Source organism: Capricornis sumatraensis, chromosome 6 (assembly GCF_032405125.1).
Source record: "Capricornis sumatraensis isolate serow.1 chromosome 6, serow.2, whole genome shotgun sequence".
In the NCBI taxonomy this organism is placed as follows: domain Eukaryota; kingdom Metazoa; phylum Chordata; class Mammalia; order Artiodactyla; family Bovidae; genus Capricornis; species Capricornis sumatraensis.
Window position 1 is genome coordinate 47,899,301 of NC_091074.1, and position 26,315 is coordinate 47,925,615.

The 26,315-nt window shown below is 41.1% G+C and overlaps 1 protein-coding gene across 1 annotated transcript in view; it reads right to left on the reverse strand.

The window, feature by feature from the left end:
- RCL1 (RNA terminal phosphate cyclase like 1) overlaps window positions 1-24,918 on the reverse strand; it is a 63,619-nt gene extending 38,701 nt beyond the window's left edge. Inside the window, exons 1-3 of the mRNA XM_068974705.1 lie at window positions 24,698-24,918; window positions 4,078-4,149; window positions 1,640-1,815 (exon numbers count right to left, since the gene is read on the reverse strand). Of these exons, the coding sequence (XP_068830806.1) occupies window positions 1,640-1,815; window positions 4,078-4,149; window positions 24,698-24,833 (384 nt within the window). The 5' untranslated portion in view covers window positions 24,834-24,918. The remainder of the gene's footprint in view (window positions 1-1,639; window positions 1,816-4,077; window positions 4,150-24,697) is intronic.
- Window positions 24,919-26,315: the final 1,397 nt, after the last annotated feature.

Here is a 26,315-nt window from a genome sequence, read left to right on the forward strand (position 1 = left end):
GTGTGGACATAAATTGATGGGGAAACTACACATTAAAGAGAAAGTTCAAAACGAAGAAGCCACAGGCTGAAGAAGTTACTCTTTATCCAGGATTAGGTGTATTTACTTTATCCTGGACTGGAGCCAGGTACTAACCAAGGTCAATTTAGTCCTGTAGCATGTGAAAACTACAAGAAAGCCTTTAATATGCTGCTAGAAAGAATAAAGTACTATTTCTAGGGAATCTGTCAATTAATCTTTGTCATTGTTAATATGTAAATATGTAAATTTTTAGTACTGTCAGTGATAACAGCTTTTAAGATCACTGGCAATTATAGAAAGAGAGTACAAAACTGGGATACATGGTGCCAGCATCTCCTGTCTGCTTCAGGGACTTTTCGCAGGAGTCAAGGCACTTTGCCCTCCCCCTCCCAATCTGAAATAGTAGAGGTCTCCTCTCTTACTTTTAACTGAAGAACCCATTTCCTAGAATCTTCCGGAAAAATGCGAGAAATAAGCAACCACTTGAAGTTACTTTGAAATTCTAAACAGTTTACGCAGCATTCGTATACAGTTAAGAATATCAGATCTTGCACTCTACTTTGGATCCTGGGAAGAGTTTATGTACCCGAATCCTAAGAATTCAGGAATAAACCTTTTATTGCCCAAGAACATATTAATCATGTTTATAACCTCATCAGCATCCCAGTGAATACCAGCAGTCTCTGCTTTGGGGTTCACTGCACCACCTAACTGGTCTTCCCTGGTTAGGGATGCCACACACGTCTGCCTCCGAAGCCACCCCTTCAGTGGTCTTGTTCTAATGTCTGCCGAGGTTAAGACAAGTATCCTTGGTTAGAACTTCACATCATGGCCCTCAGCTTGAAGATACCTTCTCTGGACAGCAGAGCATCCAAAGGTAGGGATCGTTGCCTCACTATGAAAGGTCTAAGGAAGACCTGCTCCAATCCATCAGTCTCCCTCTCCCCAACCTGTCTGTCTCTCTCTCACACACACACACAATAAAACCCATCCCAGACTGGCATTAAGACAGCTGTGGTAGCCACAATGAATATTCTAGTTGTACATTAAACTATCCTCCCCACAAACGCAGCATGCTTATTAAGAAGCTTGCTGATGCTCATACACTGGCAAAGCTCATATATACCTTCCTTGGCCTTATGCCCTTCCTCTAAATCTGCAAACTCTTCTCAGAAGAAGAAAGTCCTAAAGTGTACAGTTGACACCTAAGTGAGGATTATGCTGCAGCACGCCAAGAAGATATTATTCTCTGCCTAAAATTGTGATCTGCTGCCTTTCAGCCTCAACCATCACATGACCTTATGAAAACTCCACTCTCACACACTTCAGTCAACAGAGCCATATTTCATGTCAAACATGATGAGATTGCAAGCATCTGTTCAGAAGATTCTTAGACATAACAATGAAAGGCACCTTGAAGAAGATTAACAATCGTCACTGAATCTGATGGTTATGAGTCTTGGCTCATTTGCCTTCTGGAGTGATTAATCTCTAAACTTCAAGGTAAATAACAAAACAAATACACTCAACAATAAACTGTTTAATCAGGAACTAGTTTCTCAGAAGTTAGGTGTGACAGGAGACTAAAATCACAGTGTGGTGTGGCCTCGCTACTCACCGAAGGGTCAACCTGGTCATTGGTCACTCCTCGCAGAACTATTCTCAGCGGGTGCTTCATAAATGGAGCCAGGCAGAGCAGGCTTTCCAGATAATACCCAATGCCGCGAAGAACGCTGCAGTCATGCTCCACAGACCCACCATACAAGAGGCCAGGCTGATAATATAAGGTCGTTCCTTACAACAGAGGAAAGAAAGTCAGCAGAAGGAAAAAAAAAAGAGTCACAAAGGCAATGAAACAGTCAGTCCCAAGGGGAAAGTCTGGCAAGGGCATCCAAGAGTTCAAAATGCCATTCCTGAGAGCCCACATACTTCACTCCAAAAGCTGACTCATTACTGTCAAGTCCTTGTAACAATAATAAACTGTGAGTGTAATTTAATAAACAGTAATAAATTAAACCCCTCCCTAAGCCATTTGAATTGCCAGAGTCACGGCAGGGCACAGAAGAGATGTATCCTAACAGGCACCCTAGTCTCCCAACAGCACGCTCTCAGATTGTGCCAATGTTGGGGTTTACAAATGATGTTCTGAAATCATCATGCCAGCAATCAGCTTCTTCAAGGCCCAGGAAATCAGATTTCCCAATACCACAGTCACCAAACTAGGCACCTAGAGAGGGCAAGTATTTATGGCACTCACTTCCATTAATAGTAACTATTTTAATTTAATAGTAACAAATGGAAATGTCTAAAATTATTGAACTGCTTTAGTGGAAACACTTTATCTTTCTTTATTCTTTCAAATATGCATATCATCCAAAAAGTTTCTTACTAGGTTTACATATTAGAGGAAAAACCAAATAAAATATGCTAGATGATTCAGGGAATATGAAGAAATGAACACAATATATTTTTGATACTAATAATCCCTGGCCAAGTTCTCCTGGCACAATTTACCAATAAAGAAATCTAACATTAGAGGAAGGAACTATGTTCAGTCACCAAAAGGAAAGCAGCGCTTGGGAGTTTGACACAAGAAATACAGGTTTCACCATATTAAAAAAATCAAAATCACAATAATCACAATCAGAATCATATTCTAATCAAAGTTAGAAAACTCTACTTTAGTTATTCTAAATACTAATATTTATGACACAAAACAGTCTTTTAGGTCCAAAAGCCCCCAACTCCCAAAGACTCTATAACCACGAAACTCTGCACTAAAATCTGTCTATGCCGGCAAATTAACAAAATAAGAAACTATCCAGATCATCAAAATGAAGGCTGAGAGGGGTGGGGCGGGTGGGTAGACACAAGAGGTGGAAGGAAGCAGGATCATATAAATATCTCATTTCTCAACTAAGCTGTAGATATGACCCCAAAACAACAGAATTTCTTGTCCTCTGAATCACCAATAAAAATCACTGAAAACATCCCCTGCAATTTCAAAGTAAAGGAGTCAAGGAAGACTAAAGGAATCATAGCTTGCAAAGGGCATCTGATGTTTTACTTCTGAAACCTGTTCTCTGTGAGGTATGGCTGAATGCAGCTACAGATCAAGTCCCATGGCCACTTATAAAGCCGAGCTTGTCTTCTCCCTTAACAGAGCCAACACACAGAAAAGTTCAGTTTCCTCTGTTGAATACATGTGCAAAGGCACACAGCTCATGGAGACAATCAAAGCATGTTTGCCATGATCATCTATACAATGTAGCTAACAGTTTCTAACAGCAAAAAAAAAAAAAGAAGAAAAAAAAAAAAACTAGACAAAAAGCTAGAAACAACCTAAATGTTTATCAGCAGGGAACAGTCAAGTAAGTTACCATGTATCCATACAACAGAATACAATGTAACGTCACTGAACAATTGAAATGGACCTGCATGTGCCTGGCAAGCAAATTCCGAGACATCTGTGTTAATAAAAAACAGCTGGCTGCAGAACAGTATGAACAGCCTGATCCTGTTGATGGTTTGAGGTACAAAAATGCCCATGAAAGCAAATGCATATAAAGGAGACCAGGACAAAGTCCCCATGGCTGCCCCTGGGAGACTGAATGGAAGGGGAAATAGGTGAAGGGATTTTCACATTTTTTGCACATACTTGTATAAACTTATTTTAAAAGACAAAATAAAAAAAATTAAAATTCATCATATACAGCTACCTCAGAGTTTGTTGTAAGATTTTATTGTGACAACATAAGCTACATGGACATTGAAAAGCTGTACATAAAGTTAGGTATAAAACACTTCTATTGTTTAAAAGAGAGGAGGTGCTTGTCTGTTTATCCAAAATTTTCACTGTTCTCACTTCCTTAAGTCAAGTATATGTCCCTTAAATTGTCAATTTCACATATTATCTTCAGACAATCATATCACAGACAGGAAACTGGGTCTTTCCATTCAAATACAATATTTATACCATCAAAAAGAGTGAGTAACAGAGGAATATTTAAGTAGTACATGTAAGTGCTTTCAGGAATGGGAAGAAAAGGAGCTTACCTGTTTGGTTTATTTCAATTCGAGAACCATTAGTTACTTTGTCCAACAGTCTTATGAAGCTGGCTTCAAAATCTGTGGGGAGGAAAGAAACCTGATTGGCCTCCAGTTAGGTCATCATTTCCAGACAGCACATTCCATCCAAGTACTGCAGCGCAGGGTAGGTTACTTCCTGCATCACACTGGGTTCTTCACGGGACCTGGGTGAGCACACTGGCTAAGGAATCTGAAGCAGCTGAGAAGCAGTGACTAGCATTTGTATGTCTTGCTGTTGCTGTTGTTCAGTCGCTAAGTAACGTCCAACTCTTTTGCAACCCTATGGACTTGGCCCACTAGGCTCCTCTGTCCATGGGATATCCCAGGCAAGAGTACTAGAGTGAGTTGTCATTTCCTTCTCCAGGGGATCTTCCCAATACAGGAATCGAACTCATGTCCCTTGCCTCTCCTGCACTGGCAGGCAGATTCTTTACCACTGAGCCACCTGGGAAGCCCATAGGCACGTTTAGTAGAACTATTAAAAACAACTCAGTTTTTGTATTCCACCAAAAAATAGGAACTCTACCAGCAATCTAATGGGATATTAATTTCAGCAGCATAACACCCATTTGTTCTGATCTCAGGAGTGTGTGCCAGATGAGAGAAAGAACAGAAAGCAGGAAAGAGTTTTAAAGTCAAACTCTTACTTGCTGCAGAATACCCTTCAATCTCAGAGACAGTAAAAGGTCACTGCCTCTCTCATACAACAAAGTGCCCCTTCTCCCTTCCTCTATCATCTTATTGATCTAGAACTTTCTAACCAGTTCAATTTTTAATTTTATTACAAGGTGCCTGAATATACAGTATTATTGTCACTTTTTTAATGCATGAAAAAGATTAGAAGAAAAAAACACCAAATGTTAATAAACAGGTTTCTCTTTACAGTAGCATTTTATATGAATTTTTCTTGTTTAAATTTTAATGTTTAAATTTGCTTCAGTTACTTTTATGAATAAATTGTTAACAAAGCTGTTGAGTTTGGCAGAAAACAAAATTCTGTAAAGCAATTATCCTTCAATTAAAAAAATTAATTAAAAAAAATACAAAAGCTGGTTATTCTCCAAAACGTGAGGGGGTAGATTGTAAATGTGAAATATGAAAAGACAGAGAGAAGAATCAGAAGTATATGTTCTCTGTTCTCCTGAATTGATATTATATACATACAACCCACTGCAGTATTCTTGCCTGGAAAACCCCATAGATGGAGGACCCTGGTGGGCTACAGTCCATGGGGTCACGAAGAGTCAGACATGACTGAGTTACTTCATTTTTTCTTTCTTTCACATACACATATACACAGAGCTTTAGCTTCAACATCCCTCCCATGAATGGAAACAGGAAGACCAAGTTTTCTGTACTGAAGGCATGGTGACTGCCTGATGCTTTCAGGCAGTTCCTACTGCTGCTGCTAAGTCATGTCAGTCGTGTCCGACTCTGTGCGACCCCACAGACGGCAGCCCACCAGGCTCCTCTGTCCCTGGGATTCTCCAGGCAAGAATACTGGAGTGGGTTGCCATTTCCTTCTCCATCAGGCAGTTCCTGCTGCTGCTAAGTTGCTTCAGTCGTGTCCAACCCTGTGAGATCTCACAGATGGCAGCCCACCAGGCTCCACCATCCCTGGGATTCTCCAGGCAAGAACACCGGAGTGGGTTGCCATTTCCTTCTCCAATGCGTGAAAGTGAAAAGTGAAAGTGAAGTCGCTCCGTGTCCGACTCTTAGCTACCCCATGGACTGCAGCCTACCAGGCTCCTCCGTCCATGGGATTTTCCAGGCAAGAGTACTGCAGTGGGCTGCCATTGCCTTCTTCGTCAGGCAATTCCTACTCCTCTAATAAACTAGCACGGTTTGAGAGCATAGACCTTAACAGTAACCTAAACTGATCCCAAAGGGTGAGCAGATCAACGAAGCAATTCCCATCCACCTGTTGTTACTTAATGCTGTCCCATAACTACTGTCACAGCAGATTCTGCAATCTGTACAAAGAGCACTAGGCTAGAAGTCAAAGAAGCTCCCTTAAGTCCTGAAATAAGTCATTATGGCTAATAACAGCAGCTGTGTATTAATCCTTACCTTATATAATCCTCATAACCACTAAGCAGGAAGTGCTTCCAGTTTTACAGAAGGCTGAGGCCCAACTGGCAGAGGGAAGACTTGAACCCAAGTCTGCCCTCCTCTAGAGTTCATGCTCCAAACCAAACCAGGGCTGGGTTTGCCTCACTCAGTTTAATCTCTCAAAGCTAACCTCCTCCTCTAGAAAATACCTTTCAATTGATTTACTGAAGGTCCTGCAGATGACTTAATGAGTCCCCAGTCAACATTTATCTTCAATGAAATTAGAACAGAAAAAATACTATCAGTTACATAGTAAAGGTGTTTAGTCTCAGTTCAATATATACTTGTATATGTATTGGGTTACACAGAAGTAGCACCATGAAAGTTCAAAGGTTAAGTCAGCTACAAAATTGAACTACATATTATTTCTATGGCCTTTTATATAGAATATTGTATGTTTTTAATGTAGGCAGGAAGTATTAATGCCATGCCACTTTCTATCTATGTTTATAGAAAATGCAAGGTATTCTGCACAAAAAAAGAAAACTTGACATGCTCAAGCTTTCAGGCTGCCTAAATGGGTGAGACAAACAAGCTTTATGAATAAAGTCCAAGATTATAAACTCCATAGCTTTTATAAATTAGTAAAGAAAAGAAAACAAAAAGTTACTTTGAAAGTAGGGGTTTTTTTGCAATCCACAGGAGCTCTTGAGCATGAACACAGTTTAAAATGTCCAGCAGAGGAACACAAGTAGGAAGAAAATGAGCACTTAAGAAGACCTCCAGACAAAACCATCCCCGGGTCACAGTAAACAGGTGTTTTAGAAGCAGTACCTCAAAGAACCAACGCAGAGCTAGTTCCTGAATTCTGGTAACAGTGAAGATACAGCTCCATCACCTGGTACGAGAAAGATCTCAAGTTCGTCTAATAATAGTCAGACGGAAGCCTCAAACTTCATTAAAACAAGATGTGTAGGATTCCCTGCCACCTCACTTCTTCAAGACTGCTCCTAGGAGTACAGAATTTCAGGTATCTAGCATTAGGGAGGAAGTTCCCCCCAAAAGCACAATTTTACTAGATGGTTTAAGAATACATAATTAGGTTACACAGCTCTAAGGAGAATCAACAAGAACGCCACAATGGTCAGGAGAATAGCTACCACTAGGTACATGGAAAGTGAAAGTGAAAGTGAAGTCGCTCAGTCATGTCTGACCCTCAGCGACCCCATGGACTGCAGCCTACCAGGCTCCTCCGTCCATGGGATTTTCCAGGCAAGAGTACTGGAGTGGGGGGCCACTGCCTTCTCCAAATAAATTATGACACATTTATATACCAAAACACTCTGCAGCTATCAAATTAGTGTGATTTTTCATACACTGATATGAATCATCTCCATAGTATACTGACTGGGAAAAAAGTAAGATGCAAATAGCCTTTTTCTGAGAAAGGAAGCAGAATCTATTTGCTTATTTATAGAAAAAAAAGAGCCCTGAAAAGAAACACAACAAACCAACAACACTGGTTGCTTCACACGGAAGGAAGATTGGGAAAGAGACAGACTCTGTAAACCGCTTTGTTTGTTTTGAATTTCCTGTCATGCATACATATATTTTAAAAAATACATAAAAATTAAATTGAAAAATACAAATAAAGGTACTGTAACACAATTTAAACAACCAATAAACACTATCATTAACTAGCCTATGAAAGGTCTTTATAATACAATGCAGCCATCGTTTTTTAAATAACTGCTTAATTACAAAAGAAAATGTTCATGCTATTTTGAGGAAAACAAATTTTAAGTAATATATACAATGTGATTACAATTCCGTCAGAGACAGAACTAAAAGAAAAGACAGCAAACTATTAACACATGAAATTAGGAGTTACTATTTTCAACATTTAATCCTAAAAAGGTAGAAATCACAAATACATACCCAAGTTTCAGAATAAATTAAAGGATGTTCACTCACTTGGAAATAATATATATAAAGCATTTACATATTTTATACAATTATGCAGAATGTGACAAATAATAAGTTATTTGAACTTAAATACATCCCATCTTTCCTAAATTATAAATCACGTCAGTTCAGTTCAGTGGCTCAGTCACGTCTGACTCTTCGCAGTCCCATGGACTACAGACGCCAGGCTTCGCTGTGCATCATTAACTCCTAGAGCTTGCTCAAACTCATGTCCATCAAGTCGGTGATGACATTCAACCATCTCATCCGCTGTCATCCCCTTCTCCTCCTGACTTCAATCTTTCCCAGCAGCAGGGTCTTTTCAAATGAATCAGGTCTTCGCATTAGGTGGCCAAAATATTGGAGTTTCAGCTTCAGCATCAGTCCTTCCAATGAATATTCAGGACTGATTTCCTTCAGGATGGACTGGTTGGATATCCTTGCAGTCCAAGGGACTCTCAAGAGTCTTCTCCAACACCACAGTTCAAAAGCATCAATTCTTCGGTGCTCAGCTTTCTATATAGTCCAACTCTTACACCCATACATGGCTACTGGAAAAACCATAGCTTTGACTAGATGGACCTTTGTTGGCAAAGTAATGTCTCAGCTTTTTAATATGCTGTCTAGGTTGGTCATAACTTTTCTTCCATGGAGCAAACATCTTGTAATTTCATGGCCACAGTCACCATCTGCAATGATTTTGGAGCCCCCCAAAATAAAATCTGTCATTGTTCCCATTGTTTCCCCATCTATCTGCCATCAAGTGATGGGGCCAGATGCCATGATCTTTGTTTTTAAATGTTGAGTTTTAAGCCAACTTTGTCAGTCTCCTCTTTCACTTTCATCAAGAGGCATTTTAGTTCCTCTTCGCTTCCTGCCAAAAGGGTGGTGTTATCTTCATATCTGAGGTTATTGATATTTCTCCCACCAGTCTTGATTCCAGCTTGTGCTTCATCCAGCCTGGCATTTTGCATGATGTACTCTGCATATAACTTAAATAAGCAGGTGACATTATACAGCCTTGCCGTACTCCTTTTCTGATTTTGAACCAGTCTGTTGTTCCATGTCCAGTTCTAACTGTTGCTTCTTGACCTGCATACAGATTTCTCAGGAGGCAAGTCAGGTGGTCTGGTATTCCCATCTCTTTCAGAATTTTCCACAGTTAGTTGTGATCCACACAGTCAAAGGCTTTGGCATAGTTAATAAAGCAGAAATAGATGTTTTTCTGAAACTCTTGCTTTTTCTATGATCCAGCGGATGTCGGCAATTTGATTTCTGGTTCCTCTGCCTTTTCTAAAACCAGCTTGAACATCTGGAAGTTCACGGTTCATGTACTGTTGAAGCCTGGCTTGGAGAATTTTGAGCATTACTTTGCTAGTGTGTGAGAACCCAATTTATAAATCTTTCTGTGGCCTTTTAAGGAAATCTTTGCCTTCACCAAGGTCATGAAGATGTTCTCCTTGAACTTCTGTTTTCATGTGGAAACTATTACATTTGATTCTTCATGGTTTTTGAAACAGTTTACTGAAAGATGGATGTTCAATTTTGTCAGGTGTCTTTTCAGTAGCAATTAAGTTGGTTATGTGATTTTTTTTCTCATTTTTGTGTTTAATCTTACATTTAATTATGTTACACTTTTCCATGTGATTTATCTGTAGCCAATTCTTGGGATGCACCCTTCCTAATAATAGTGGATAGTTTAAAAATTTGTTATGATCTATTTTTAAAAATTTAGGGTTTTTCATTTGGCTTCATTAAATGAGGTTATTTTGTAATTTAATTTTTGTGTGTGTGGTGCTCTTAAGTACCCTACAACTGAAATCATCTCTATACATTCTTTTTTGTTCTTTGGAATGTGTAAAATAATAATTATTTTTCTTTGAATATTGGGGGGAAATTTTCTAGCAACTTCAGTGCTCTTTTCTATTTATTACTTGGTGAATTTTTGTATTCCTTTTGTTTTGGTTTATCTTTGGGTGTCTTTAAAAATTTCATTTTATCTATTTTGATTTGTTATTTTTTTACATAACTATGTTAATTCCAAATGTATCAGTAAATAATAGAGAATAGTCTATCACAAATGTTCTTGATCTTTTACATTAATTACATTTTTATTTTATTAATTCATTCTTTCCTTTTACAAATGAATGAGTCTATTGATTTGTCTTGTATTTTTTTTAATGAATTAACTTGATGTCTTTTGCTATTTTCCATTTGGTTTATCTCTTCCTTTAAAATATTTTCATTTAGTTTTTGGCTTGTAAATTTGTTCCATTTCTAAATATCTCAGTTCATTGTTCTGTTGTTTTTCTTCTTAATTACCAAAGTGTTTAGATTGGTAAATTTTTCTTTGGTAGGCTCCCATATATTTTGATAAAACTGATATGTCTCTTAATGTTCTTCTTCCAACAACACAAAAAGACAACTCTACTCATTGACATCACCAGACAGTCAATACTGAAATCAGATTGGTTATATTCTTTGCAGCCAAAGGTGGAGAATTTCTATACACGCAGCAAAAACAAGTCGAGGAACTGATTATGGTTTGGATCATGAACTCCTTATCGCAAAATTCAGACTTAAATTGAAGAATGTAGGGAAAACCACTAGACCATTCGGGTATGACATAAATCATATCCCTTACAATTATACAGTGGAAGTGACAAATAGATTCAAGGGATTAAATCTGATAGAGTACCTGAAAAACTATGGACAGAGGTTCATGACATTGTGCAGGAGGCAGTGATCAAAACCATCCCCAAGAAGAAGAAATGCAAAAAGGCAAAATGGTTGTTTGAGGAGGCCTTCCAAATAGCTGAGAAAAGAAGGGAAGCAAAAGGTAAAAGAAGGAAAGGAAAGATATATCTATCTGAATGCAGAGTTCTAAAGAATAGCAAGGAGAGATAAGAAAACTTTCCTAAGTGATCAGTGCAAAGAAATAGAGGAGAACAATAGAATGGGAAAGACTAGAGATCTCTTCAAGAAAATTAGAGATACCAAGGGAACTTTTCATACTAGATGGGCTCAATAAAGGACAGAAATGGTAGGGACCTAACAGAAGCAGAAGATATTAAGAAGAGGTGGTAAGAATACACAGAAGAACTGTACCAAAAAACGATCTTCATGACCCAGATAATCACGATGGTGAGATCACTCACCTAGAGCCAGACATCCTGGAATGTGAAGTCAAGTGGGCCTTCAGAAGCATCACTATGAACAAAGCTAGTGGAGGTGATGGAATTCCAGTTGAGCTATTTCATATCCTAAAAGATGATGCTGTGAAAGTGCTGCACTCAATATGCCAGCAAATTTGGAAAACTAAGCAGTGGTCACAGGACTGGAAAAGGTCAGTTTTCATTCCAATCCCAAAGAAAGGCAATGCCAAAGAGTGCTCAAACTACTGCACAAATGCACTCATCTCACATGCTAGTAAACTAATGCTCAAAATTCTCCAAGCCAGGCTTCAACAGTACATGAACTGTGAACTTCCAGATGTTCAAGCTGGTTTTAGAAAAGGCAGAGGAACCAGAAATCAAATTGCCGACATCCGCTGGATCATAGAAAAAGCAAGAGAGTTTCAGAAAGACATCTATTTCTGCTTTATTGACTATGCCAAAGCCTTTGACTGTGTGGATCACAGCTAACTGTGAAAAATTCTGAAAGAGATGGGAATACCAGACCACCTGACCTGCCTCCTGAGAAATCTGTATGCAGGTCAAGAAGCAACAGTTAGAACTGGACATGGAACAACAGACTGGTTCAAAATCAGAAAAGGAGTACAGCAAGGCTGTATATTGTCACCCTGCTTATTTAAGTTATATGCAGAGTACATCATGTGAAATACCAGGCTGGATGAAGCACAAGCTGGAATCAAGACTGCTGGGAGAAATATCAATAACCTCAGATATGCAGATGACACCACCCTTTTGGCAGGAAGTGAAGAACTAAAAAGCCTCTTGATGAAAGTGAAAGAGAAGACTGACAAAGTTGGCTTAAAACTCAACATTTAAAAACAAAGATCATGGCATCTGGCCCCATCACTTGATGGCAGATAGATGGGGAAACAATGGAAACAATAACAGATTTTATTTTGGGGGACTCCAAAATCACTGCAGATGGTGACTGCAGCCATGAAATTACAAGATGCTCGCTCCCTGGAAGAAAAGCTATGACCAAACTAGACAGCATATTAAAAAGCTGAGACATTACTTTGCCAACAAAGGTCCATTTAGTCAAAGCTATGGTTTTTCCAGTAGTCACGTATGGTTGTGAGAGTTGGACTATAAAGAGCACCGAAGAAGTGATGCTTTTGAACTATGGTGCCCTATTTAAAACAACCAACACTGAAGATTACTTTTTTTGCCTCCTACCTTCAAATTTTCCTAGATATTTTATCTTGCTTATATAAAAAACCTTTGAAGAAATGAAATCAACAAAATACAGCTTATTTTTCTGATTTATATGCTGTTTTTAGCACCTTCAAGTATTCTATTTGTATCCAACCTCCTCAGTTTTAGTCTTTTTCTTCAAACAGATTGAGAGGAGGTGACCCTTCTCTCACACACTGAGCAACTGAACTGAACTGAACTGACCCCTCTCTAACCCTAATGCACTGAAATGTTTCCTCCACCTTAGAAAATTACTCAAGGCAGAGTAGGACAACACTGCATAATACTAAAAGGGTCAATCCACCAAGAAGGCAGAGAAAACCTACATGCACCAAACAACAAAGCTGCAAAATATATGAAGCTAGAACTGTTCTAACTGACAGAAGAAAGAATTCAGCAATTCCACCAAACAGTAGGATCTAATCAACATCTACGTGTCACCCAACTCACAGAACAGAATATACATTCTTTCCAAGTGCACACTGAACACATGCCAAGATCATGGTATCTTGGGCCTTTAAGAAACCTCAAGAAATTTAAAGTAACTGAAATATACAGAGCATGTTCCCTAAACACAATGGAATCGAACTTATATCAATAACAAAATGATAACAGGAAAATACTCAACAATTGGAAGTTAAACAACACACTTGTAAATAATCCATGGATCAAAGAAGTCTTAAAGGCAAGAAAAAACATATTGAACTAAATGAAAATTAAAATAAGACACATTGAAAATTCATGGGACTAAGCTAAAGCTGTGTTGAGAGGGAAGTTTATTGTACTAAATGCCTATATTACAAAAGAGAAAAGGTTTCCAATAATCTGTCTCACCTCAGTTTAGAAAAACAACAAAATAAATCCAAAGCAAATGAAGGAAACCATAAAAATAGTAGAGGCAGATGAAATTGAAAACAAGAAAAATGGGGGGAAAAAATCAGTCAAACAGCTGGTTCTTTAAGAAAATAACCCCAAATCTCTAGCACCACAGGGGGAAAAAAAAAAAAGACACAAATCTATAGTTTATCAGGAAACAGGGAATATCAATGCAGAACCTCCAGGCATCAAAAGCACAATAAGAAAGAACTATGAACTCTACATATATAAAACAATTTAGATGAAATGGACCATTTCTCCAAAAAACACAAACTACCACAACTCATCATACAAAATGGGTAATTTAAATGGCCCTATAACCATTCAGGAAATTGAAAATATATTCTTTAAAACTCCCCCAAAAGAAATCGCTAGGCCTTTATGGTTTCATTGGATAATTCTACCAAATGTTTAAAGAACTAAAATCAATTCTACACAATCTCTTCTAGAAAACAAAGAGGAAACCATTTTCAATTTATTTTAAACTAGTATATTTTATTTAAAATATCAAAATCAGACTAAGAGTACAAATATAGGAAACTACACGGACTGTAGCCCACCAGGTACCTATGTCCATGGAATTCTCAAGACAAGAATACTGGAGTGGGTTGCCATTTCCTTCTCCAGGGGACCTTCCTGACCCAGGGATCGAACCTGGGTCTCCTGAATTGCAGGCAGATTCTTTACCATCTGAGCCATCAGGGAAGTCCAAAAATGAGTATCATTTATGAATATATATGAAAAAATCTGTAACAAAATATTAGAAAATAAAATCCAGTAATATAAAAAAGAATTACACATCATGACCAGCAGGGTTTATTCCCGTAATGCAAGGATGCTTCAATATTTGAAAATCATTCAATGAAATAAACCATATTAACAGACTAAACAAGAGAAATCACATGATCACATCATTGGTACAAAAAGTGCGTTTGATAAAATACAACACTCATTCATACACACATACAAATCTTAGAAAAATAGAAGAGAACTTTCTCAACTTGATTTTTAAAAATCTAAAAAAAATATAGAGCTAACATTATACTTTGTGGCAAAACAGTGGGTGCTTTATCCCTAAGACAGGGAACAAGGTAACGAAGTTTGGTCTCATTACTCTTATTTAACATAGTGCTAGAAGTCCTACTCAGTGCAATAAGGGACTAACAAAAGGTATAAATTTCAGAAAAGAAGAAATAAAACTGTTCCAAGTTACAGATGACATGACTGTCCACATAAAAAAAAATCCCAAAGAATCTACCAAAAAAAGAAAAACCACTACACATTTAGAACTTATAAATGAATTCAGCAAGGTTGCAGGGCTAGGAATTGAGTTATTCAGTAGTGTCTGACACTTTGCAACCCCATGGACTATACAGTCCATGGAATTCTCCAGGCCAGAATACTGGAGTGGGTAGTCTTTCCTTTTTCCAGGGGATCTTCTCAACCCAGGGATCAAACCCAGGCCTCCTGCATTGCAGGCAGATTCTTTACCAGCTTAGCCACAAGGAAAGCCCAAGGTTGCAGGACACAAAACAAACATGAAAAAAAAAATTGTATTTTTATATACTATTGATGAACACATAGAATTTGGAACACAGCCCACAGCAAATCTGGAAAACTCAGCAGTGGCCACAGGACTAGAAAAGGCCAGTTTTCATTCCAATGCCAAAGAATGCTTAAACTACCGCACAATTGCACTCATCTAACACGCTAGTAAAGTAATGCTCAAAATTCTCCAAGCCAGGCTTCAGCAACACATAAACCATGAACTTCCAGATGTTCAAGCTGGTTTTAGAAAAGGCAGAGGAACCAGAAATCAAATTGCCAACATCCACTGGATCATTGAAAAAGCAAGAGAGTTCCAGAAAAACATCTATTTCTGCTTTATTGACTACACCAAAGCCTTTGACTGTGTGGATCACAATAAACTGTGGAAAATTCTGAAAGAGATGGGAATTCCAGACCACCTGACCTGTCTCTTGAGAAACCTATATGCAGGTCAGGAAGCAACAGTTAGAACTGGACATGGAACAACAGACTGGTTCCAAATAGGAAAAGGAGTACATCAAGCCTGTATATTGTCACCCTGCTTATTCAGCTTCTATGCAGAGTACATCATGAGAAACGCTGGGCTGGAAGAATCACAAGCTGGAATCAAGACTGTTGGGAGAAATATCAACAACCTCAGATATGCAGATGACACCACCCTTTTGGCAGGAAGCGAAGAGGAACTAAAAAGCCTGTTGATGAAAGTGAAAGAGGAGACTGAAAAAGTTGGCTTAAAACTCAACATTCAGGAAACGAAGATCATGGCATCTGGTCCCATCACTTCATGGGAAATAGATGGGGAAACAGTGGTAACAGTGTCAGACTTTATTTTGGGGGGACTCCAAAATCACTGCAGATGGTGACTGCAGTCATGAAATTAAAAGATGCTTACTCCTTGGAAGAAAAGTTATGACCAACCTAGACAGCATATTGACAAGCAGAGACACTACTTTGCCAACAAAGGCCCGACTAGTCAAGGCTATGGTTTTTCCAGTGGTCATATATGGATGTGAGAGTTGGACTGTGAAGACAGCTGAGTGCTGAAGAATTGATGCATTTGAACTGTGGTGTTGGAGAAGACTCTTGAGAGTCCCTTGGAATGCAAGGAGATCCAACCATCCATTCTGAAGGAGATCAGCCCTGGGATTTCTTTGGAGGGAATGATGCTGACACTGAAACTCCAATACTTTGGCCACCTCATGCGAAGAGCTGACTCATTGGAAAAGACTCTGATGCTGGGAGGGATTGGGGGCAGGAGGAGAAGGGGATGACAGAGGATGAGATGGCTGGATGGCATCGCGGACTCGATGGACGTGAGTCTGAGTGAACTCCGGGAGTTGGTGATGGACAGGGAGGCCTGGCATGCTGCGATTCATGGGGTCACAAAGAGTCGGACATGACTGAGCGACTGAACTAATCTGAACTGAACACATAGAGGCCAAAATTTAAAATCAGATATCATTTACAACTGCTCAAAAAAGTGAGACATTTAGGTGTAAATCAACAAATCATGTACAGGACTTAAATGCTAAAACTATAGAATGTTGATGAAAGAAAACAAAGATCTAAATAAATGGAAAGATATATTATTTTTAAGGATTAGGAGACTCAATATAGTAAAGATGATAACTTTCCCTATACTATCATATAGGGTTAACACAGTTCTTTTCAAAATCCTAATATGATTTTTTTATAAAGAGAAAATTATTCTAAACTTCATATGAAAAGACAAAGAACTAGAATAGCTAAAATACTCATGAAAATTAAGACTAGAGTTGAATGGACCAGCCCACCCAAATATTATATATATAACAATGCCAGAAAAACATCTACTTTTGCTTTATTAACGACGCCAAAGGCTTTGACTGTGTGGATCACAACAAACTGTGGAAAACTCTTAAAAGATGGGAATACCAGACTTGCCTCCTGAGAATTTTGTAGGCAGGTTAAGATGCAACAGTTAGAACTGGACATGGAACAACAGACTGGTTCCAAATTGGGAAAGGAATACATCAAGGCTGTACATTGTCACCTGCTTATTTAACTTAAATACAGAGTACATCATGTGAAATGTGGAGCTGGATGAATCACAAGCTAGAATCAAGATTTTCAGGAGAAATATCTATAACCTCAGAAAGGAAGATGACAGCACCCTAATGGCCGAAAGCAAAGAGGAACTAAAGAGCCTCTTGACAAATGTGAAAGAGGAGTGTAAGAAAAAGCTCACTTAATACTCAACATTCAAAAAACAAAGATCATGGCATCCAGTCCCATCACTTCATGGCAAATAGACCAGGGGGAAGTGGAAATGGTGACAGATTTTATTTTCTTGGGATCCAAAATCATTGTGGATGGTGACTGCAGCCATGAAAATAAAAGACACTTGTTCCCTGGAAGAAAAGGTATGTCAAACCTAGACAGTGAATTAAAATGCAGAGACATCACCTTGCTGAAGAGGTCTGTATAGTCAAAGCTATGGTTTTTTCCAGTAGTCATGTATGTATGGATGTGAGAGTTTGACCATAAAGAAGACTGAGCTCAAGAGAATGGATGCTTTCAAATTATGGTGCTAGTGAAGACTCTTGAGAGTCCCCTGGACTTCAAGGAAATCAACCAGTCAATTTTAAATGAAATCAACCCTGGATATTCACTGGAAGGACTGATGCTGAAACTGAAGCTCCACTACTTTGGCCACCTGATGCAAAGAGCCAACTCACTGCAAAAGACCCTGATGCTGGGAAAGACTGAGGGCAGAAGAAGGAAGCAACAGAGGATGAGATGGTCGGATGGCATCATTGACTCAATGAACATGAATCTGAGCAAACTTCAGGAGATAGTGAAGGACAGGGGAGCCTGGTGTGCTGCCGTCCATGGGGTCACAAGGAGTCGGACACGACTGAGGGACTGAACAACAAAAATCATGAGAGTGTGGTACTGACAAAGCGGCAGACATAAAGGTCAGTGGAACAGAACAGAGAACCCAGAAAGAGCCCCACACAAATGTGCCCAATTTTTTTTTTAACAAAGTGATTTGTTAAAAAGGGATTAAATGGGAGATAGCTACTTGTACAAATGGATGGTGCTACAGCAGTTGGACATTCATAAGCAAAAAAATGAACACTGACCTAAGTTTTAAACCTCATACAAAAATTAACTTAAATATAAAATGTAAAACTATAAAACGTACAGGAAAAAAAAAGAAAATCTTCAGGTCTAGGGCTAGGCAAACAGTTCTTAAACTTTTCACCAAAGGTATATGCAGTAAAAGAAAAATTTGATAAACTCTATTTCATTAAAACTTTCCCTCTGCAAAAGACCATGTTACAGTATAAAAAGGCAAGCTGTAGAGTGAGATAAAATACTAGGAACTAGGAAACCACATATTGGACAAAGGACTAGAATATGTAAAGAACTCTCAACACTTAACAGGAAAAAAAAATCCTACTAGAAAATGGCAAAAGACATGAAATGTTCAATATCATTAGCCATTCAGTTCAGTTCAGTTCAGTCGCTCAGTCATGTCTGACTCTTTGCGACCCCATGAATCGCAGCACGCCAGGCCCCCCCTTTACATCACCAGCTCCCAGAGTTCACCCAAACTCATGTGCATCGAGTTGGTGCATCGAGTGCATCGAGTGCATCGAGTCGGTGATGCCATCCAGCCATTTCATCCTCTGTCGTCCCCTTCTCCTCCTGCCTTCAATCCCTCCCAGCATCAGAGTCTTTTCCAATGAGTCAACTCTTTGCATTAGCTATTAGGAATGTGCAAATTAAACTACAAGACAGCACTATACATTAATCAGAATGGCTACAGTCAAAAATAGTGACAACACCAAATGCTGGCAAGAATGTAAAGAAACTAAATCATTCCTTCACTACTGGTAGGAATACGAAATCTACGCTTATCATTAGTATAGTGGCCAGGCCTCCCCTGATTCCAGTTACCTATCAACAACTTTGAGTCCCAGACCATACTGAAATAAAGTATAGGTACATCCTGTGGTATAATAAGAAATACAGTTAGTCTTTGTTCCCAGCACAGAGCTCCTAAAAAAAAAACACACACACCTTGGAAGTTCCAGAGTGACAGGGGTCTACTTTAAAAGCTATTCATACAGAGTCCCTTTTGAGCACACCTGAGTTTATGCTGCTGAGGTGACTTAAGGTAGAGCCCCTAGACAGCCTCAGGATGGGGCTGGTCACCAGAAAAATCAAAAGATTAGATGGTTAGAACTTTCAGTCCTACTGACTTCGGGGGCTGGTGTGGTGTGGAGGTGGGCCTGGAGATCAAGCCCTGGTAAAAATTCTTGAACAAGAAGAAAACTTCAGGTTAGTTTAAAACAAAACAAAAAAATCCACATTCTGGGAGAATAACAAACCCCCACTGTTCCAGAGGGATGGAAGCCCCTACTTCAGGACTCTTCTGGACCTACTCTATGTATCTCTCCATCGGACTACTCATCTTTATCTTTTATATCCTTTATTATAAACTGGCAAATGCAACTAAATATTTCCCTGAGCTTCATGAGACATAATTTTAGCAAATTATTAGACCTCAGGAGGGAGTTTGGGAACCCCTGAATTATAACTGGTTACTATGAAGTATAAATGGTCTGGGCTTGTGACTGAGATTTGAGATTAAGTCCTTAACCTGTGGGATTTGATGCTATCACCACCGAGGTAGTTCACAATTGAGTTAAATTTGTAGCACACCCAGTGAATGTCCCGGAGAAGGCAGTGGCAACCCACTCCAATACTCTTGCCTGGAAAATCCCATGGATGGAAGAGCCTGGTAGGCTGCAGTCCATGGGGTCTCAAAAAGTTGGACACGACTGAGTGACTTCACTTTCACTTTTCCCTTTCATGCATTGGAGAAGGAAATGGCAACCCACTCCAGTGTTCTTGCCTGGAGAATCCCAGAGACGGTGGAGCCTGGTGGGCTACCGTCTATGGGGTCACACAGAGTCGGACACGACTGAAGTGACTTAGCAGCAGCAGCAGTGAATGTCCACTGGGAACTGGACAACTGCCTGGTATGGAAAGGAAACCCCACACATCCTTTTACAAAATCCAATTCATGAACACCCAGATTTATCCCCCAAACAATGTATCAGTTTGCCAAAAGACATTTTACCTTTAAGGACCTCCATGTGGCATGTTCCCTCAGCACATTTTAAAGGATTCTTTTTATTAAAATTTCACTTACCCCTCCTTTTTCAGAAACTCATCTGGTTAAGCCACGTGCAGCACTCCCTGAGGACCAAATAACTCCTCTCTCCAGTTTCACAGCAAAGCTTAAACATGTGACCTACTCAGGGACATGGGTAGCAGCAATCCCATGTCCTAAGTGCTAAATTAGGGCTCTTACCCAAGTCCATCATTTCTGTATTCCCACTTTTAAAAAATCATCATTCTTGTGAATTCTTTCCATATGGACCTCACCTCTACTCAGAAAATGTTAATCAACTGAACCTTGCAGGATATAGCCCTTGTGAAATCCAGAAACTGAGGCACTTTGGACAACTGCTTTATAATCCGAGGAACACTCAAGTCCACCAAGCAGTCGGTTGGGAGAATAGGCCTTGCCGACTGGAGCTGGCTGCCGTCTGCTTCTGGCTCTGTTACTGACTGGATAGTTAACTTCCCCAGCTATCTTACTTAACCATGTTTTGCCTTTTTTAGCTTTAGTAAAACAGCAACAGAAGAATATTTATTTCCTCCTCATTGATGCAAAGAATCTAATGAGGCAATATAATCGTTCATGTTCCTCAAAAGTGAAGTAAATATTACACATTGTAGCTGCATAATTAATAAAAACTATTCCAGGATCTTCTTTCTTTGGGATTCAAATTCTTCTCATTGTTTACAATTCCTCGTTCAGAGGAGACAAATATTCTATTTAAGAGATTAACAAATCCAGCTGAAATCACAATTTGACCTGTGTCTCATCCCCTTCTGAATCTGTTTGCAGTTTTCTTGGTACCTCATGCTGCTATTCCCAGTCATTATGGATACGAAGAAAAGAAAAAGCTTAACAATTGAATTCAGTTGTTGCTGTTGTTTAGTCACTAAGTGTGTCTTATTCTTCTGGGACCCCACAAACTGTAGCCCGCCAAGCTTCTCTGTCCATGGAATTTCCCAGGCAAGAACACTAGAGTGGGTTGCCATTCCTTTCTTCAGATCTTCCTTACCCAGGGATTGAACCCACAGCTCCTGCATTGGCAGGTGGATTGTTTACCACTGAGCCACCTGGAAAGCCCAATTAAGTCTGGTAGAGCAGGGTTTTCCAACAGCAGCACTGATATTTTGCACAGAATAGTTCTTTGTGTGGGGAGCTGTCCAGTGCACTGTAGGACGTTTAGGAGCATCCCTGGGCTCCACCCACTAGATGCCAGGAGCAGCCTCTCAGTTGTGACAACCAAAAATGTCTCCAAACACTGCCGAATATCCCCGGGGAGCAAAAGTGCTCCTGCCTAAGAACCACTACATTATACATATAACACACAAATATTTGGAAGCTATCACTTAAAAGAAAACAGAGAAGGTACACTTAAATATTTGAAAATTTTCCATATAGAAGCAGGAACAGATTTTGAATGCCAGGCAACAGAACTATACCAGTGAAGAGAAGTTACAAAAAATAAAACCAGCTAATATTTACTCTTCCTACACACCAGGCTCTGTTGAGCGCACTTTCAAGCACTATTTCATTTAATTCTCACATGACTCTCTGAAGTTGTAGTAATGGCCTCACCTTACAGATGAAAAAAACAGGCTCAGGAGCTCCACTAGCTAATAGCAAAAGCAGAACCCTATTTCAGACAGAGATCTAACTGAGCCCAAGCTCTCAACTCCCATGACATGACAAATGAAGTGTGTATATCATCTTTGTGTGCTCAGGCATGTCTGACTCTTTGCAACCCCATGTATTGTAGTCTGCCACGCTTCTCTGTTCACGTAATTTTCCACTAGAGTGGGCTGTCATTTCCTACTCCAGGGGATCATCCCAACCCAGGGAGAGAACCCACATCTCTTCCATCTCTTACACTGGCAGGCAGATTCTTTACCACTGTGCCACCTCGGAGGGTATACACCTCCAAAAAATAAAGAAAATGAAGGACTTTTTGACTTAAAAGCTGTTTCTTTCAGCAACAATTCCCGAAGCCACCATCTCAGTCCTATCCAGTCAGATCAGAAGATCCAGAAAGTCTTCATCATAACCTCTAGGCAAGCCGCTGCTCTAACTCTGCGGAGCCCCATTACAACTTCCTACCTCAAGTTACTCAGGATACTCACTCTCTCAGCTCTTCCTCAGAAATCTCCTTGAGAACAGAGCAATGAGCTTCTCATGTTTACACCTCCACAAAGCTGTGCTTGACCTGGGGCTCAATGAACCTTTTATGAATGACTATTCCAGAGATGCCACCTCCACCCTCCAAAGCTCACACCAGAGGAGATATTTAAGTAAGCACCTTCAGGAGATATAATCCTTGCACTTGAGCTGCAAAATTTTATTGGAGATGCTGAGTTTTTTCTAACTCTCAGAATCTAAGTCAGGAAGAGTCAGAAAGGGACAGATGACAGATAAGACATTCGTTGGCTACATCCCCACTGAAGCTACTACAGACTCATATGACTATGATCACATCATGTGTCAGGGGCTACATGTATTTATATGTGTGTATGTATATACACCTACATATGTATGTATGACATATATATATACATGTCTATGAATGCACGTATATACGTATATCTTAGTTCTTTCCTTAGAAATTGAGTACATGTCTACAGAATTTCTGAGGCCTTGAATCCAGCCAAGAAGGTCTAAATTAAGGGTCTCTTTTTACCCCCCAGTATATTAATAAGGTAAGGCAAATAAGGCTATACAGAGTGCTCCTCATATAATGCCAGCACTTCTGCTAACCAGTACTACCATCCCCAGGTACCAGAGTCTGGTATCTCTTCAGGAAAATGCCAAGTGCCCAAGCTCCATTCATGTGTGTGGCAGTGAAGAGATACTCACAAACAGTGCAGGAGGGAGAAAGGGAAACATCACTAAATTATATCTCATGGGCACGATATTTCCATTAGAAATCCCAGGTCTACAGGCTAATGTATGAATGTATGCTCAGTCACTCAGTCTTGCCTGACTCTTTGTGACCCTATGGACTGTAGCCTGCCTGGCTCCTCTGTCCATGGGATTCTCCAGGCAAGAATACTGGAGTCGGTTGCCATTTTCTCCTCCAGAGAATCTTCCCCACCCAAGGACTGAACCCACGTCTCCTGAATTGGCAGGCAGATTCTTTACCACCGAGCCACCTGGGAAGGTAAAGTACTTCTATTTAAAAATGCTATCCCCAGTGTTCCTAGAACCCTGTCTTCATACCACATCCAGGTAGCTATGTGTTCTCTAGGCTATTATAGGGGGCTAATGGGAGAGTTGATAGGGAATGCCAGAGTAGAGCAATCAAGCAATTGCTTCACCCAAGGGTCAGACTCAAAATGAAGGTAAGAAATGTTGAGAGGAAGAGCACCTGGCAAAAACCATGCCAGCGGTCCCTCAACTTCTTCAGGACAGTGAGGGCACTGATAATCATGTACCAACAGAAGCCTTTCTCACTGTCGCCAGGTTCCCCTCCGTGGTACAGGGTTCATCTGGTTCTTCCCTTACAAACCTTCTATCTCCATCAATGACATGGCACTTCCCCTTACGTGCAACCAATCCCCCTTCAAGAGAGGCAGAAACATCCAGAAAGTGCATTCAGACAGATGATGAAATGGGCTGGCCACCGAGTATAGGAGCCAGTGCAAAATTAAACACACCAACAGGACCCAGAAAGCTCCCAGGACCAACCACAAACCCTCTTCTCCTTCAACATGCAGAGAGGTTTTCTTTTTTCCTTGAAGTGATTTTTCCAATTCGGAATAACCAGACAGAAGCTTTTAAATATATGAATCTTATTCCAAGGGACCAGTTGAAATTCGGACACAGTTAACCTGACATGGGTTTAAATGGGGCCTTATTTTTCACTTATTCACCTTTGTAGGGCAAAAAGAAAGCTCTGAAGCCTATAGTTTAGCACTTGTCACCAACCCTTTACTAAAGTCAAGGCAATTAGGCCCATGACTGTTAAACATTTATTTCAAAGCTTCTGTCCTGCACAAACCAATCACAGTCACGGCTGAAAACAAACACAGAATTTTTTAAAATTCTTTAATCCACACGCAACGAGATGTGTGAGGGCGGCTGAGAAATCATGGCGACAGGGACAGCCGGTGGCAACCAAGGGGACATCTGCTTCTGAGACCTGTTTTGGGACAGGGGACAATACCAACCCGTGGTACTTCGCTCTCTCCACATCGCTCTCCGTCTTTACATCTGCCCATTCACCACATTTCGGTCCAACAAACTGTTTCTCTCTTTTGAGAGGTTAATAGCGAGAGCAAGAGGGACTCAAGACAAACGAGGGGGCGATGCCTGGGATATGTTGCAACACGTAATGCTGGAAAACGTGTAGCTGTTTACTACCAGCGCCTGGGAGACGCGGAGCGCCGCGCGCACCAGAGCTCAGTCCTCGGGGCGCGACCCCGCCTCCCCACAACCTCAGGCGCGTTCTGGTGTGGGGGCGACGCGCTGCGAGCCCCCCACGCGCCCACGGAACCCGGAGGCTCACTGCCTACGGGCCCCCAGGGCAAGAGCGCGGTCTCCCCTCGCGCCCTGCGCCCACCCTGCGAGCTGCGCGCCCCGGAGTTACCTCGGAGGCCGGGGTTGTCGTCTCTGGCCCGAATCTTTCGGATTTTGACTGGGCGCCCGCTCAGAGTGGACAGGACCAGACGCTGGCGCAAGAAGTTGCAGCCTGAGTAGCTGAGGGAGTGAGCCTGGGTCGCCATGTGCACGCCCTACGCAAAGGCGCGGGCAGCAGGGATGAGGCGACTTCGGATGGGCGAAGGGGTCGCGGTACTGGCAGTAGCGGCGACAGCGGCAGGGGCGGCCTGAGTTCCCTCCCGCAGCCCCCGGCGCGTCCACGTGGTTTGGAACAGGAAGAGAGAGAGACGAGACACCGGGTCAGAGGGGAGTGAGGCGGAGCCGGTGACCGCCTCTCCACCTACCCGCCCGGCTGGAGGCAGGCCCCCGCACCGGGCCACGCCGCTATTGGCCGGAGGGGAATCAGGGCGGTGCCCGTGCCGCGCCGCCATAGGCCTTCACTGTGGCTGGGCGGTGCCCAGGCCGCGCTACCATTGGCCTGCGCTGGAGTTGGGCGGTGCCCGGGCCCCAGCAACAGCTCTCGGCTGGAGGAGCTTTGGGGCGGGGGGTGGATTGCGGAGAGGCCTGAGAGCGGACGCTCTGTAACACACCCTCTCTGCCAGTTTTTTCGGGTCTTTCCCCCGTAGGGGTAAGGGAAGTGGACAGCATGCCCGGTACTTAGGCTCACCACTAACGGCAATCTCTGGGATGTGGATGGTATAACCTCCCCCCGCTTTTTCTTAATAGAAAAGAAAACAGGATTGGCGCGCTTTACCCTGTTGCAGACACAGTGCTGAGCACGCAGCCAGTTTTATTCCCTCGCTCCCCTCTGTGACCCTGCGAGGTAGTGTCATTCCTTCCCTACACTTGGGGAAGACACCAGCAACACTGCAGACTGGCAGTAGCACCATGCCCCGAAACCGAAGTCTTCAGATACCAGGCCATTGTTTACTAGACACGAAGCTTTGCCACTTTAACCTCAGTGGCTTCCTTTACGGTCACTGTGCTTCATGCCAAGTCAGGTCCTCCCGCCTCTCGTGCCTCAAAATGGGTAGCTGTAATACCTTGGACACACACACAGCTTTTCCCTCTTTCCTGTCATCTTCTAATCTTGCACATCAAAATCTTTGCAAAGATTGGAGTATGTCACTCTGTTGAAAAATCTTCGAAGATAACACAGTTAACTATAAAATTAACTGCAGTTAACTGCAGACTTGGGAGTTCAATACCATAATACGGTTGGTTTGCCGCTATTCTCGGGAAATATTACCACATCATGAGTTTCAGAACATATGAGGAAAGAGGGGCTTCTGGAAGAGGTCAGAGTTTGAGTAAGATTAAAAGAAGATGGTTAGGCTTCCTGGTGGCTTAGACGGTAAAGCGTCAGCCTGCAATGCAGGAGACCTGGGTTCCATCTCTGGGTCGGGAAGATCCTCTGGAGAAGGAAATAGCAACCCACTCCAGAGCAGTACTCTTGCCTGGAAAATCCCATGGACAGAGGAGCCTGGTACGCTACAATCTATGGAGTCGCAAAAGAGTCGGACACGACTGCGCAACTTCACTTCACTTCAGCCTTAATGTGGGTTAAGAGTTATGAGGAACCACTGGAAGGTCTGAACTCCTATAGG